At 43.1% G+C, this 16,771-nt stretch overlaps 1 protein-coding gene across 3 annotated transcripts in view; it reads left to right on the top strand.

Annotated features, from left to right (window-relative positions):
- Nucleotides 1-16,771, top strand: part of OLFM3 (olfactomedin 3) — a 176,236-nt gene that overhangs the window by 98,046 nt on the left and 61,419 nt on the right. Inside the window, exon 1 of one of the 3 annotated variants that reach the window (XM_083445219.1) lies at nt 11,679-12,027. The exons of 1 other annotated variant lie outside the window; for it this stretch is intronic. In XM_083445219.1, the coding sequence (XP_083301345.1) occupies nt 11,857-12,027 (171 nt within the window). In that variant the 5' untranslated portion in view covers nt 11,679-11,856. Of the gene's footprint in view, nt 1-11,678; nt 12,028-13,162; nt 13,342-16,771 lie in introns of those variants that run through there. One more of the 3 variants, XM_083445221.1, reaches the window with a different exon arrangement.

The following is a 16,771-nucleotide window of genomic DNA, read 5'->3' as shown; positions in this document are numbered from 1 at the left end:
CACTGTTGGGCTGCTTGTACACTTAAGAAGCTCTCCCTCCTTTCCTGAAACAAGCCTCCATGTATGTAGGAGTCTTTCTCACTTTAATTATATTTCTAAAAACGAAGAAAAACTTAATTGGCCAGGATCCATGGAACGACTCAGATTCACATGAAAGACATGAGCTAGCTAGCCCAATGGAATGACTGGCTTTGTTTTCTTCTTGGAGCACCATGCGGCCACCTCCAGGTTTGGGGGGACCCAGACAAGCAATGAGCTCCCACTCCAGTGCCAACCCTCACCCTTTCTTTTCCTCCTCTACGCCAGTGTGGTATAGTGGTTAAGAGTGGTAGACTCGTAATCTGGTGAACCGGGTTCGCATCCCCGCTCCTCCACATGCAGCTGCTGGGTGACCTTGGGCTAGTCACACTTCTCTGAAGTCTCTCAGCCCCACTCACCTCACACAGTGTTTGTTGTGGGGGAGGAAGGGAAAGGAGAATGTTAGCCGCTTTGAAACTCCTTCAGGTAGTGATAAAGTGGGATATCAAATCCAAACTCTTCTTCTTCATCAGCTTGCCATGGAGCAGCAGCACTGGTGGAGTCTCAAGTCAGCAGCAGGGGGACTTTCTGAGGTGCTGGGACTACCCAGGTTTGCTAACCCTGAAGCACTGGTCCTGCCAATGGTTTTCCCACAAGCATTTGGTTGGCCGCTGTGATAACAGAATGCCGGACTAGATGGACCATTGAGCTGATCCAGCAGGAGACTTCTTATGTTCTTAAGGCTACTGTTCAAGGAAAACAAATCTAAAACTGCCTTGTGCTTACAGAACCACATCCATGGTTCTCTCAATCCTCCTCTCCCCATTCCTGGCCATTTATCTTTAGACCTTCATCGTTTTAAGAGCACAATCAGTGCTACCATCCCACCCTTTATTTCTTCTTCTGCCAAGTTTAGAATGGCCCTGCTTTGCAATAAGGCATGCAAAGCTTTCTAGCGGCGTAGCCTACATCTTTATTACATCAAAACATACAGATTGTGGATAGTGCTCAAAATAGCTTTGCAAAACCCAGTTACCTCTTTAAGCATCACCCTGTAAGATTATTAGTTCTGGGAATCTAGAGACCCAAGACTCCTCCAAAGTTTATGTTTCCCCCAAACCATAGCAATATCCATTAGCGATGAGAACTCAATACTTTCTCTCCCCATTACAGCTTTGTTAGAACTTGTCCAGATTCAAGGTTCATATATGCAATAAGGCTGCAGTTCTCTGCACACTTGCCTGGGAGTCAACCTCAATAAACTTAGATGGTCCAGTTTTTTAGTAGATATGCATAGGATTGCTCTGCAGCTGAGTGAGCAAATATGCCCATTTCTGTTTCTTATTTGTTCCAACCCAAAGTTCCATTTGCCACTTTCTGCATCAATTGGCAAACTTTTTTTTTTTTTAGTTCTCATGTAAATTTGTCAGCATTTATGTGCACATTTCTCCTAACATGAACATTTTTATATGTGATTTTTTCCTACTACACACCTTTTTTGCAAGCAATTTCCCCTGACACAATGCCTTTTTTTAATGCTACTTTCGCTAATGAATGCATTTTGTATGCATGGCCGTCACAAAATTCAGAGAAGTGTGAATTTCATAGAATAACTGTATTTCGGTTTGCTTATTGTCTCTAGAAGTGCCTGTTAGGTAGGTTTGCAGCAAAATGTGTCCCAAGAAACATTTCCCCACCCACCCACTTACCTAGCTGTAACACTCTCTCCTTTTGCTGGCATGTCTTTCATAGAACAATCTTTTATAAAGTTTTATAATTAGTTTTGTGCATGTGCTTTTGCAACTGGTCTCCTGGATAATTAGCGGTGTGTGTTCATGCAGAATACTCTAGGGGATACTGTATAGCTCCTCTAGCCCATTTGCATAGCACTGAAATCTTCAGCTCTGTCTTAGTAAAGTCCAAAGATTGTCTGTCTGAGGCTTCTTAGTTTCCAATTAACCTGGGAAGCACCTTCCTTTGCTTTAGCTAGTGAACTAAGCATTTTAATTGTTAAGCCCCTTCCTTCCTTCTTCCTTCTTTCCCTTCCTTCCTTCTTTCCTTCCTTCTTTTCCTTCCTTCTCTTCATGACATAATGCAAGGAGACACACCAATGTAAACCAAAAAGCAAAAGCAAAATAATATTCAAACCATGTAAACCAAAGAACCTTTGCACTTGAGCCTCGAACCCCAGGTTTATATCTGGTGTGAGGTCAGATGAGTGTTTTACGCTTACTTGCTCCTCCACCGCCCCAGATAAAAGTCAATAGAAGTCAGATTTGTCTGCAAAGCTCACCTAAAGCAACATGGAAAGCTAATCCAGGCAAAACAGAGAATGTCAATGTGCTTGTGTCACTAACTTCCAGCAGCCAACTCAACAATCTTTTACCATGCATCTCTACCTTTGGCTGCAGCGGGATACATCTGAGCACGATGCCATTCAGGAGCATCCATAGGCTGTAAGTTGAGCCTATGGGGAGAATGCCTTGGAAGGTGAGGAGTGAGGAGCAGATCCTTGACTGTGTCATTGGAGTGGAGGGAGGGATACAAAGAGGGTCAAGTGGGACTCAAATTGAGGAGGAGATTACATGTGAGTCAAGAAGCATCTCCATATATTGAGATTGGAGACTCTTCGGAGGTAGACGCTCCCCTTTTAGACACTCCAAAATACATCTGCTGGTGGATCCTTCACTCAGGGCAGCAACCTGAAGGAACCACCTCAAGGGCACAGAGAGAGTTAACTAGAGAGGTGAGGCCAGAAGGTTGTTGGAATGGGATATTTTGCCCAGTCTCAACTAGGTCTGACTGCATAATATATAATGAGATGCTCAAGGCTTCAGTCATGTCTTATCTCATGAACGTGGAGATGGGTCCACTCACACAATAGTGGCTCAAGTAGAGGTCCCAGACTGGCCCAGATGATGTGGAACTTGTTTGCCTTTCATCTGAACAAAAGAGCCGGCTGAGTTTTGCCTGTCGCTCGCAGGGATATGATTTGCTTATGCTCTCGCATGGTTCTGCAGCACATCCGTTGGTTATTGTCCCTGGTGGTTTAGGAAACTGTTGTTTTTCTCAAGAAAGCAAAACCCCAGTTGCCTGCTTTGTCTGCAGGAGAATCAATCCACCAGGCCTAGGCGAACTCTCTTTATTCTGCAGCACATCAGACTCTGCCTGTGTGGAAATTTCCATCTGTAACACTGAGCAGACACACTGACAGGTTAGAAAAGAAAAGGTGGATGCATGTCAGCAACAGTAGCGAGTTATTAAAGCTCACTTTGTGTATTGCACCAACGGCTCCCGGTTATTTATTTTGCTTCAGCTGCGAATGTGATATATATATAAATGTAATATAGTTTTACATGTTGAGGCATTTTTTCTCATTTTACTGCTGCCAGCTTCCCCATTTCCCCTCAGAGCAAGGCTCTGGCTCACCATAAATCCTTTGTCAGAGGGAGTGAGCAGAGACACCGATCTTTTCTTTTTCTCTTTTAAAATAAGTTACAGCAACTTTTTAAACCTCTCCAACTCAAACAAATGCCTGACAAAAGAGGCCCAAATTCTAATTTGGCTTCATACCACTCATATAGCCCCAGGTTAGTACAGATATATGGCTCTTTTCATCTTCAATAGTCTTTACAAACACTGACTAATTAATCCTCCCGGCATTCAGACTGAGTTGGATGTGCTGCTTCTACCACATTTTATAAGGTTAGCCCTCCTACAGAGATCACTGAGGGAGTCGGTGGCAGGGCAGAATTTAAAGCATTCCATCTCCCAGTAATGTCGAAATAGCTGCTTGCTCCTGGGGGCTACCAGAACACACCCTTGGGTAATATATCTTGAGCTAATCACCACAGAGGCTTCCAGGCCAAATCACACCATTTGCCCATGGCTTTTTAGATTTCAAATTACGTTCCAACGCCTTTTTTTGTACTTCCTCCACCTCAGATTTTTTTGTTTGTGTGCCGTTGTTGTTTTTCCCCAGCCATTTCCAGAATATGCAGCCTGGTTGTTAAATGGGGCTATGTCCAGCCAGGAAACGTTCTTCCAGTATCTAAAGAATTCCAGTTGGTCCCCAGTTCATTTCTTAGTAGACTAAAAGATGCTGTCTACTAGGGTCTAGAAAGCTATGAGTTACTTGAGGCTGCAGTGTCTGAAGGAAGACTGCCTACTGCCATGGGGACTTGTCCGTTCCTTCATCATCTCCTTCTCCAGGTTTCCCTACCCACCACCATTTTAGGGATAGGGCTGTTCTGATGGCATTGTTCTGCTTGTGGCAATACCCTCCTTGAGAGATAGATTTCCTCTCATCTTCTCAGCACTGAGTTGATGGCCTTAAAGTGTTGATAGCCTTTAAAGTGTTGGTGCTGACCTTTATGGTCCAGTATGTCTGAAGGAGTGTCTCCACCCCCATCATTCTACCTGGACACTGAGGTCCAGTGCTGAGGGCCTTCTGGTGGTTCCCTCACTGAGAGAAGCCAAGTTACAGGGAACCAGGCAGAGGGCCTTCTCGGTAGTGGCACCCACCCTGTGGAACGCCCTCCCACCAGATCTCAAAGAGAACAACAACTACCAGACTTTTAGAAGACATCTGAAGGCAGCCATGTTTAGGGAAGCTTTTAATGTTTGATGCATTACTGTATTTTAATATTTTATTGGAAGCTGCCCAGAGTGGCTGGGGAAGCCCAGCCAGATAGGCGGGGTATAAATTATTATTATTATTATTATTATTATTATTATTATTATTATGCCTCTGAATACCAGTTGCTGAGAGGTGCAGGATGTTGCACTCATATTCTGCTTGTGGATTTCCCATGGGTACTTGGTAAAAAGTAGAGACATCACCTTGCCAACAAAGGTCCGTATAGTAAAAGCTATGGTTTTCCCAGTAGTGACGTATGGAAGTGAGAGCTGGACCATAAAGAAGGCTGATTGCTGAAGAATTGACGCTTTTGAATTATGGTGCTGGAGGAGACTCTTGAGAGTCCCATGGACTGCAAGAAGATCAAACGCATCCATTCTTAAGGAAATCAGCCCTGAGTGCTCACTGGAAGGACAGATCGTGAAGCTGAGGCTCCAATACTTTGGCCACCTCATGAGAAGAGAAGACTCCCTGGAAAAGACCCCGATGTTGGGAAAGATGGAGGGCACAAGGAGAAGGGGACGACAGAGGAGGAGATGGTTAGACAGTATTCTCGAAGCTACAAACATGAATCTGACCAAACTGCAGGTGGCAGTGGAAGACAGGGGTGCCTGGCGTGCTCTGGTCCATGGGGTCACGAAGAGTCGGACACGACTGAACAACCAAACAACAAAACTTGGTAGGCTGTGAGAAAAGGAAAACATGCTTTACCCTTTGTTATTGCTCCCCAACTTACCTTAAAAGCCCCTAGGATAGTGTACACATGAAACACAAGCAACGAAAAGTATTGGATTGACCTTGCTCAGGACAAAGTCTGAGGATGTTTGCTTTTTTTCTTTTGCTCTTATGCTGATGCACTGATGGGTAAAGAGTTGTTGATTCAGTTCCCTGTATACTGCAGATACAACGCGATGGGCAAATGGTAGTGAATGAGCTAATAAGGTAGTGAATAGGCCTAGCAATAAAAGTCATTAAGGGATGTTGATATTTCAGGTACAATGCACGAGCATATATTCTTGTTGCTTGAAATACTTTCATTCGTACAGTGCTATTTTTCTAGAAAAAGAGGAACTGAAACTCACCCTTGTTCTCTTAGAATGGCAATGGCACCTACTTGAGAGGTGTCAGAACTGAGTTCTGTTGAGTTCCAGCAAAAATAAAAAGCTCTGTCTGCATTGATATTTGCTAAGTCTTAGTTAGCTTGAACCTGATTATAGAAGAGGTATAGAGGCCTTCACTAATTTTGTACTATGCATATTAGAGGCAAGGAAGTTGAAGGTTCTGTATGTTTAAGTTTGATGATTAACCTTTGTGCTTTTCTTTGTTGTTACTGTTACTATTGTTAATTTATTGTACTGGGATGACTTGTAATGTTGTTGGCTGACATGGAATTAACAATGTGAAAGTAGCTGTGTAATTAGCCTGATGTATGCTGTTTGTAGGGACGCGGGTGGCGCTGTGGTCTAGGGCTTGCCAATCAGAAGGTCTGCAGTTCGAATCCCCGCAACAGGGTGAGCTCCCATTACTCGGTCCCTGCTCCTGCCAACCTAGCAGTTTGAAAGCACGTCAAAGTGCAAGTAGATAAATAGGTACCACTCCAGCGGGAAGCTAAGTGGCATTTCCGTGCGCTGCTCTGGTTCACCAGAAGTGGCTTAGTCATGCTGGCCAGATGATTCGGAGGCCAGTAAAGCGAAATGAGCACCACAACCCCAGAGACATCCATGACTGGACCTAACAGTCAGGGGTCCCTTTACCTTTTATGCTGTTTGTAAAAGGTACATAAACCGTGTGAAACCTGTGATCGTTGCAGTACCCATCACTTACGGGACTGTCCTTTACTGCAGTGAAGTTAGTTAAAGGGTATTGTCTTTCTGGAATCTTGGTTGCGTTTCTTATTGTATTCCCTGCCTGAGAGGAACCTGAGGGATGATTTTGGCCACTTCCTTGACTATGGGATGCTGAACTAGAGGGGTCATTGTCCTGTTCCAGAAAGCTCTTCTTAGGTTCTTAAGTGGTTTGAGGACAACACTGGAGGAGGAGTTTAGTTATATCTCAAAGCATCACAGTATTTCTACACCTGTTCCTTTGTGTGGCTTGAGATTATCAGAAGAAATGAAGCCCAAAAACACAGGTAGAGCTAAACCAGAGCTTCTGGAAAGAGAGCAGTTTCAATTAAGGCAGCTTGTGGCCATTGGATGTAGCACACAGCAACCGCCAAAGCTTGTCTTTACTTTTAAAGAAACAAATTTCTAGCCCCTCTAGGCTTGAAAAGAAGCGGACCATTTTCTGGTGACATCTCCAGAGCTTAGAGGTTCACTGGCAGAGCTAATCTGGTGCTCCTGCCACAATACCTTCACCAGGCCAACTTCCCTGCGACTTTGCTTCTCCATTCTGGCAAGAGGCAGTGACTCAACTCCCTGGAGCCCGGGTGAGCCCTGATGCCCCCACCTGCAACCAGTACCAAGTTATCACTTCAATAATAGCCACATGTGTTCATTCACATCGCTGGATGGCTGGAAAGTTGGTTTCAGGGTTGCCTCCAGTCTGCAAGGGCCCTGAGCACAGTGTCCACCTGCTGATGGGGCCCTTCCTCTAGTAGGCTTCCTGGAAGCAGTACAGGAAGGAGCAGGCAGTAGAAGGTGGCTGGGTATCACCAATGTCCAGGAATGATGCCACTCTAGGGGCATTGTCTGAAATCAGAATGGCAGCTAGACTCAGCCACCTGGTGTGGCTTGGAATGCTGGGCCAGAAGGGGTGGGAATCAAGGAGGAGCCAAAACAGGTGCTGGTTCTGGTTTAGTGGACCTGAAGAACTGTTTTCTCACACTTCTGCACCAGCAATTATTATTATTAATAATAATAATAATAATAATAATAATAATAATAATTTATTTATATCCCGCCCTCCCCAGCCAAAGCAGGGCTCAGAGCGGCTAACAACAGTAAAAATAGCACAATTTACATAAAATCACAATCAATTAATTGAAATACATTCTAAAATCAAATTAATGGCAACCATTGGGCTAGAATTCTATGAAGATTACAGAAGGAGAGAGGGGGTCAGACTTTGCCTTGGTCAAAGGCCTGGTGGAACAGCTCTGTCTTGCAGGCCCTGTGGAAAGATGTCAAGTCCCGCAGGGCCCTAGTCTCTTGTGACAGAGCGTTCCACCAGATCAGGGCCATGGCCAGAAAAGCCCTGGCTCTGGTTGAGGCCAACCCAACCTCCCTGTGGCCCAGGATCTCCAAGATGTTTTTATTTGAAGACCGTTAGGTCCTCAGTGGGACATACAAGGAGAGGCAGTCCCTTAGGTACGAGGGTCCTACTCGACCCTTGGTAAGTTGATACAGAAAGCCAGCTTATCAAGCCATTCCATGCTCACCACAGTAAGTCCGAAGAGAAACTTCAGCAATGGAAATCAGAGGACAGATATGGGAAGAGCACCTTGCTCCACATTTTATTTAGACACCTGCATCTGATGAGAAGTAAAATTCTCCTTATCCTTGGCAAGAGGGCTGAAGAAGACTCAGATGAGGCAGTGAAATTGTGCCTGGACTGTAGCGTTTCAGACAGCACTTGTGGGGCTCATGTGATTGATGTTCTCCTCCATGTTATACATAAACTAAATTAAAATTCCTGCTGCACATACAAAAGGTACCTGTCAGTGAGAAGGCTAGGCTTGTAGATTTGGGGAGAACTTGTTAAACGTGGAAATGCAAAATCTGGGGTGGGGAAGCTGTGGCTCGGCACCTGTTGTTGAACTCCAATTCCCATCATCCCTGACTATTGGCCATGCTGGATGGGGATGATGGGAGTTGCAGTACAGCAACACCAAGAGGGCCAACGATTCCCCATCCTTGTATTCAATAATGTGATTTGCCCCACTTGCAGTCTGGAGTGATGCAGTCCAGGAACAGTCTAGCTATGTCTTCTGCTGCTGCTTTGAACTAAACCAGGAATATATCTTAGAAAGAGGCCACATGCTCCCTGTGATAAATTACTATTTGATAAACAGATATCTGCATCCACCTATAATCAATTGGAAATGCACTGTTTCCTTATATTGACTACAGCACATTTTACTGTGTGGCAGTGCCCGCCTTTCCAGTGCCATTCTTCATGTAGTAAGGTAGCTACGAGGCATATTCTAGTTCATATATTTTATATTAACTACTGGCTGGTGATTTTCCATGGAGCAGAGAGCTACAAATTTCAAATGGAATTTTGGTTTCCCTCATTTGCCTGTGGACTAAAACTTAGCCAATTTTCAAGGGCATACTTCACAGGAATAGTTCTGCAAAATAATATTCCGTTAAACTCAGTATTTCCAAGAAATAATTCAATATTTAGAAGCGAGGGATCTCTTTTGTATATATGTGGCCAAGCCTCCAAGTCCCTCATAAAATTATACAGCAGATCACACTGTGTTTTGAAATAGGCATTGATTGATTTTTCTGTACATCTTGGCTAAATCAAAGAGATAGGCTGAAATAATTTGAAATGCATAAGGGGAAAGAGGAGCTTTGGTTTGCATTTGGAGCACAGATTCAGGGGGATGCGTAGGATGGTTGTGCCAAATATTCTCTCATTTTTATATTCACTTTGAAAGTAGCATATGTGATGCGTGTGCACACACACACACACACACAATCTTACTTTGTCAACTCATCCCATTTATTTAGCATTGTGTGATATCCAATCTCCTACCTTCAGACCTCATTGCTCTCGGTAACAAATGTCCCACTCGTAACAAATGATGGAGGCTAGTCCATGAGGGCAAATGGGGCACTTCCCTACCAACCTTAGTCTATCTTCAGCCAACTCCTGCCTGCCTTTCCTCCCACAACCAGCCAGGGGGTGTCTCTGCCTGCCATTGGCACTGGCTCAACATATTGTTGGTCTTCCTTCCTCCTGCCCTACCAGTTCCAGTGGGCTCTACTTGCCAGCAAGAAAGATCTGCATGCATAAGCAGCCATGTGATGCCTGTAAATGGCCTTCCACACACACTGGATGCTTCAGATGTTCATCACATGGACATCCCTGCCCAAGTCGTAGTAGTGTTCACCTGAGCCTTGGTGAACAGGTTGGATGATGGCTGCAGCAAATTGGAGCCAGAAGCAAGCTTTTTGTGTTTTATCTTTTACTTTCTCTAAGGTAAATAGAGCATATGGAAAAGTTACTTGAATTTCATACAAAGTTTCCCAGAAGCAACTTACATCCAATCCGTTATTAAAATGGAACTCTTTGCCAATTAAGGGTGTTTAAGATCCAAGCCCATACATACTGCTGGTTACTAAGGCATTTCATGTGGTGATAATATTCTGGGATACCAAAGAGATAGAGAAGGTCATAGGCAACTGCCTTATTTTTATTTCTTCATCACTCCATGGCATGGTTCCCTGGGCAATGTCCAATTAATAGCTTAACACGCTTTATAAAAGGCAGAGATACACTAAAAAAATAAACCCACATAATAAAATCCAAAAACAGCACAGATAAACAAGCTAACTGCAACCCCCCTCGAATTCATGTGGTCACATGGGCAGCTGAAAAAATCTCATAGGAGCTGAAAACCTATTAGCAAAGAGCGGCACAGCCAAAATAAAAGCAGAGACAAAATACCAAGTCAAACCATTGGTCTTCTTTGCTTAGCTCTCTCAGCACTGAATGGCAGAAGTTCTCCAGGGTTTCAGACAGGAGGCTTACCTGGAGACACATGGGGTTGAACCCAAGGCCTTCGGCACATGCTTTGCTACTGAGCTCAATGGAAGTTTCAGCTGTAGATATTTCAAAACCTTTACCTGCCAACAGCATCTTTTTAAAGGGTTGTTCTAGCCCAGGTGGCCTCAGGTGAGCCTTCATTCTAAGACTGAGGAAAAGCGAGTCCTGATCAGCTAGCAGGAAATACTTTCTCATACGCAGGGACCAACCTATTACACCCTTAGGAAATAAGAAATCTATAATATTGTTCTTAGGTAACTTCTTTATTTGTACAATAGTTTCCTTAGATAAATTGCGATATCATGAGTCACAACAGAAAATTGTGGAAATCATGGGAAACTGTGGTTGATTATGGGGTTGTTGTTGCCAATGATGATGTGTTTTATTTGTACGTTGCCATTGGATAGACAATATTTTACAGACAAATGTAACTAAATAGCATCTCTGCCCCAGGGAGATAACAATCTAAACCATCTAAATATCGATAGAAGAGGCAAGGAAAGAATATTGGGAAAGCAGTTACATATACCTAGACTTCATTGCTATCTGTGAGGACTAAAGATACAAGTATTTATGACTGTCCTAGATAGCAAGGAAGTTACAACACTTATTCCACCACATCACAAGCAGAAGTTTTGGTAGCCGGTTTTACAGTAACCCCTTTGTCCTCATTTGAAATTATGTACATTACATTTCCCATCCTGTATTTAAAACCAGCATAAAGAGTCCAACTTGCCCAATGTCAACTGCCAACAAGTGTTGCAGGTGTGTGATTCATTGGACCCTAGGTGTACAGGTCTTCCTCCTTCCATCCCTTCTCCATCATGGGTTTGTATATGCACATTATCCATTTGTGCACATATGAAATCTGCCATCATTGGCAGAGCCAAATATGCAGCCTGACCCTATTCCTGTTTATTTGGAAATCAGAGCCACAGAACCCAGCACCCTTAAATGATTACACAGGCAAGCATTCGGGACCACTTTCGACCATAAGTTCACAGTTTCTCCAGTGGTTATATGCCCACCCAAATAATTGTCTGTGAATCAGAAGAGGCTTCCTTGCATATCCATCAGCTAGCTGTATCGGGTTATTTTTCCGGTGCCTGTCCTGAGTGCGGCAGCTTTATTAGCCACCATTAGTCATCTCCCACTGGTTGAGCTAACTAGATTTTAACAGATTCCTTAGAACCTTCCACTCTCATCCCCCACTCCCTCTCCCTTTCCTTCGCTCCACAGGGAAGCTGTAATAATTACAGGCATATAAAAAGGATTGTGTGTCTGTGGCCAGCCTGCTTTAGTGTGTGGTGATATAAGAAAGGAGACTAGGAGCTGCACTGGAGGGGGGAAGAGAGAGAGAGAGAGAGAGGCTGCCTGGATGTGTGTTTTAGTGGATGATTAAATCTGGGGAGGCTGATCCCCTTTCATGCTGAGGATGTTGTGAGCTGCAGAAACGCCTCTCCCTGCCAGCCTGCACTAGGATGATAATCAGTCACTATGAAAACTCATTAGCCTCCACAGCAATGAGTCCTCCACTGCTCAAGCTTGGTGCTGTCCTTAGTACCATGGCAATGATTTCTAACTGGATGTCCCAAACGCTCCCATCACTGGTAGGACTAAACACCACCAGGCTGTCCACTTCCAATACTCTAGTAAGTAACTGCAATCTCTTGAAAGGCTTCGTTTGGAGGAGGGCTAGGGAGGGGGGAGAGACATTCAGCAATTTCTTTTTTAAGAGACTGGGAAGTCCTTCTTCGTAAAGTTTTTCATCTCCTCTTTTAAATCTGTTTTAAGTAGGAAACCTCCCCAGGCTCTTAATGGATGTATGTTGCGAGCTGGACCCTAGAACCTCAGAACATCTGGAAAGGATCTTTGCAGGAGAAGGTTTTGAAGTGGGCTTGTCGAATACTTGTTTAAAACCCTGGGTGTTGTATGCAATATGCAAGATGTTTCTAGATGTTGAGTTTGGGGTTGTTTTCCTATGCAGGATTATTATTATTCCAAAAACAAACAAAAAAATCTTGTCGTGGTTATGTGGAGTAAAATAGATTAGACTGTCAGAGTTGTTTATTTTTATGTTTATTTTATTGTAAAAACTATCATATGCAGCAGAGCAGAATAATTTCTCCCTCCTCACCCCCTTCCTGCTTCTGCCAGGTTTCAATGCAGCATGTAAATACCACAAAATAATATTTTAAAAGTAGGAGTTTTACCGGTTGGCCAGAAAACAAACACATACTTGCAAGCAATTCGGTGAGGAAAGAATGCCAATTCTTATTCCCAGTTTACCAGCTATTGATGTTCTGCTACTTTTCCTTATGGATTTAATCTCCCGTTTATGACTACTTGCAGTTCATATATGATGCATGCCAGGAAATTTTGTTCCAGCATAAGCAGCCAGCTCAAAATTGCTTTTATCTGTCTCGTTCTGTGGTCTTAATATTGGCTTAATAGCTTGGTGGAAGGGGTGAACCCTGGGTTCTTTGCCATCTCATTTGATGAGAGAGGAGCTAATGAAAGTTTGAAGAGAGGGCACTTAAACTAAATATCTGTGAGGAATCATTCCTCCATACCTGTGCTAACATGCAGTGTAATTGCAATCAAATATCAGGGCAAGAACAGCTTGGGGCTAAATTTCACTTAAAAACTAAAAGATGTGATTAATTTACTGATCGATGTTGAATTTGCCAAAAGCCTGTGAACAGAGGAAGATAATTATAGTAGTTAGCTTCCAGTGCTGTTCATTTAGACTCCTTGTTTTGCTATTTTTAAAGACCTTCTAATGTAGCCCTATTGATTTCAGGGAGACTGTGGGTAGAAGGGAGACAATTCTGATTATTTTCAAGAAATACAACTGAATTATTGCCCACCTTTGTACCTACTGGGGCTCTGGGAAGATGTGAGTTTATCTGAACCGTGCACCCAGTTTGACTTACTAAACTTGATGGATCAGCTCTTCACCTAAGGTAAACTAGTGTATGTAGCTCTTTAGACCTCAAATGAGCTGTATCGAGCTAAGGATTGAGGCTATACATTGTGTGTGTGTGTGTGTGTCCTTATGTTTGACTGCAGTAAGATGAAAAAAACTAATTGGGTTTAGTTAAGGTTACAGCTAGAAGGACGAGGACGAAGTGTCACTGTTTCTCTCAGTTATATGTTGAATGATTAAGATTAAGATTAAGATTATTAATTTTTGCAAATTTGGAAAACCTGTGTGGTGTAAAGGATACGTCGGAAGACAGAGAGTATCTGAGTTCAAATTCTTTCTTAGCCACAAAAGTAACTGGCTGGCCTTGAACCAATCTCAGCCCAACCAGCCTTGCAAGGTTGATGTGATATGCGTTGTCCAAACATATTTGAGGATGGGTGTTAGATAGATTAATAGATCCAGATGATTTATCAGGGTCCCCCCCCCCCCAAAAAAAAGAAACTGGGAGACATATGAAGCCAGGAAGAGGGTAGAACCTACAATAAATTAGCTTTAATATATGATTTGTCTTCATTTCAAAATTTAAAATTTTTGGAATTTGATCCAAGGGCAGGCCTTGTTCCCAGACCCTAAAAGCAGTGGTAGCATCAGGAAAGTAGTTGGGGGCAGAAATTCAACAGAATGAGCACAGAGGGCCACAGAGCACAGCAGGTTGGCTTTTGAAGTAAGTCTAGCAAAACTCCTTCCTCTTTAAAGAGAGGGTGGCTGTGTGAGATCATGTAAAGGAAGCAAAGTGATATACCTTGCCATCTAAAGGGACCATTAAGTTGAGTCTAAAATGTCCTACTGTGTACCACTGTGTGAGAGAACTCCTGTGATGAATCTAAGAGACAAATGTAGAGACAGAAGTCAGGACAACCTGATCAGAACCTGGGCCAATATACTTTAGAGTAGGCTGGTGAGTTTCCATTCCCCAGATAGAAACAAAGTTTGGATCCCACCCCTTAGTCACTCTTTTCTCACTCTCTTCTTTTTTCTTTCCTTCTTTTTTCAGCAGCTTGTATTTGATTGTGTGTCTGTGTAGGGTGTCCGGCACACAATATCTCCAGATATCACACATCCCGCTCTGTACCGCTCTGTCCTAAACCTTATGACCCAAGAAATAATCTGTGCTCACAGCTAGCATTTGTTTGGCACATTCCAACACACTTCGCCTCCATCCTTTCAGCAATCCCTGCAGAAGCAGCCCCTACAACAGTAATGGAATCCTCATACTTCAGGCGAATGATAAGGAAATAATAGCATGTCTGTCTTACTGTGGACCAGTTAGCAATATGTTCTCTGTATGTAGAAGGCACTGGGTGGTGATTATGAATCCGCCATAGATAAACTCGAAGTAAACTATCAAATGTGAAGCGGAGAGTTGTCTTTTTATGAAGCTTGGTACCTTTTCAGATATTTTGCTGCACATACTGTATCATAAAGGAAGAGCAGTAAATCCACTTTCCTTTATTATTTCCCCAACTGGGCTGGAGAAATATCCTCTTTTTCCCTTTTTTCAGTTGCTGCTTTTATTGAACTTGATGGAATTTGATGCCCACCCCCACCCCCAAAAAACCTGGCCAGTATATATTGAGTAGCCAGTCTTCTATTGAAACAAATTAGGCTGTTTCAATAGAAATTTTGCATTCATTGTTGTCATCCCTCCTGCTTTCAATTCAGTGGAATCTGTGCAGGAAATTTTTCCACTTAGAGATCTGAACTCCAGCAATTGCAACTAAAAACATGTTACCGTGTTATCATCAGACAATGAGAAACATAAACAGCTTGGCTGGAGTACAGCTATTCCGCAACTATGTATTTATATCTACACACACACACACACACACACACACTCAACACACGTACATTGGCATCTATATTACAAACATGCAACATATAGAATGTACTCACATATTCACCATTTGAATAGATCAACGTATAACCCTTCACCATTGCATCTATGAATCATAACTTGTGAAATGCTCTCCCCAGGGAAGTTCGCCTGGCGCCTTCATTATACACACACAGCTTTCTTACGGTCCATAGGCCCATTGTAAATCTTTAGGCACCAGGCAAAAATGTTCCTCTTTAACCAGGCCTTGGGTTGACTGACATTCAATGCCCTTTTTAAAATGTGTTGCAGGGGGTTATTGGGTTGTTCTTGTTTTTATTTTGATTGTGTATTTTGTGTTTTTATATTGCGATTTTATCCTGTGAGTATAGGGCAGTATACAAACTTTAATTAAATAACCATGACAACAACTTGATATATAATTAGCAGCAAGATTGCTTTACATGCATTCTGAATCGTACTCGTGTTTCAGATAAATACCGTATTTTTTGCTCTATAAGACTCACTTTTTCCCTCCTAAAAAGTAAGGGGAAATGTGTGTGCGTCTTATGGAGCAAATGCAGGCTGCCCAGCTATCCCAGAAGACTGAACAGCAAGAGGGATTGCTGCTTTCACTGCGCAGCAATCCCTCGTGCTGTTCTGGCTTCTGAGATTCAGAATATTTTTTTTCTTGTTTTCCTCCTCCAAAAACTAGGTGCGTCTTGTGGTCTGGTGCATCTTAATTGTTCTTGGCTTCTTGTCCTTCTCACTTATATTTCAGTGAGTTTTGATACTGCATTCTGCTTTATTAATCCATTGTACCAGCAACCCCAAACCCCTTCAAACAAAGGCAAAGTAACTTCATTCACCCCCATTCATCTCATGTTGCCCTCGTCTCAACTCTCTTCCCCTCCGTCTGCTAGTTTGTTTCCCTTGTCTCTCCTCCCCCACTTCCCTCTGAAGTTTATCTTTCATGCCCCACTTCTCAGTCTTCCTTTAGTTCCTGGCAAAGCATCAAGGGCATGGACAGCACTGCAGAAATAAACATAACAGTCATCACCATAATATCTACATATACATGGCAGTCTTTCTGTCTTCTTTCAGATCTTTCTTCAAAACCTGCCTGTTTTGGTGTAACCCCTTCATTTTATGTCAGCTCTAAAGAGAATGTCATATCTGGGACCTGCAGTTTCATAAATATCATCTCAAAAGAGAAGTGAGATTGCAAGCTCCAGATCTGGCTGAAATCTAAGCCTGAGAAGAATACCCAGCCCTGATCTCCATCCTCCTCCACCTTATCCTGATAACCAAAACACTCTTCCCCCATCCTCCCTTAAAGACATAGTGGTTGGCAGCAGCATAGCATCACATGAAGAAAGGAGGGAAAGGGAGACAAGTTCCTCCTTCCTTTCCCTGATGTCCTGGCACTTTCCCTGATGTCCACAACTCCCACAACTAGCTGTTAATATAAGGGGAAGGAATAAGTTGTTTGGAAGGTCTCAGCTAGCACGGAGGGCCTTTCTGGAGATTTGAGAGGGAATGGTATTCTGCTTTTCGAAATGTTGGATTTGCTCAGGAAATCAGCCTAGTTCAG

The sequence above is a fragment of the Podarcis tiliguerta genome, assembly GCF_965153285.1.
Source record: "Podarcis tiliguerta genome assembly, chromosome: 6".
Lineage (NCBI taxonomy): Eukaryota > Metazoa > Chordata > Lepidosauria > Squamata > Lacertidae > Podarcis > Podarcis tiliguerta.
This window is presented reverse-complemented; position numbering and strand designations above follow the sequence as displayed.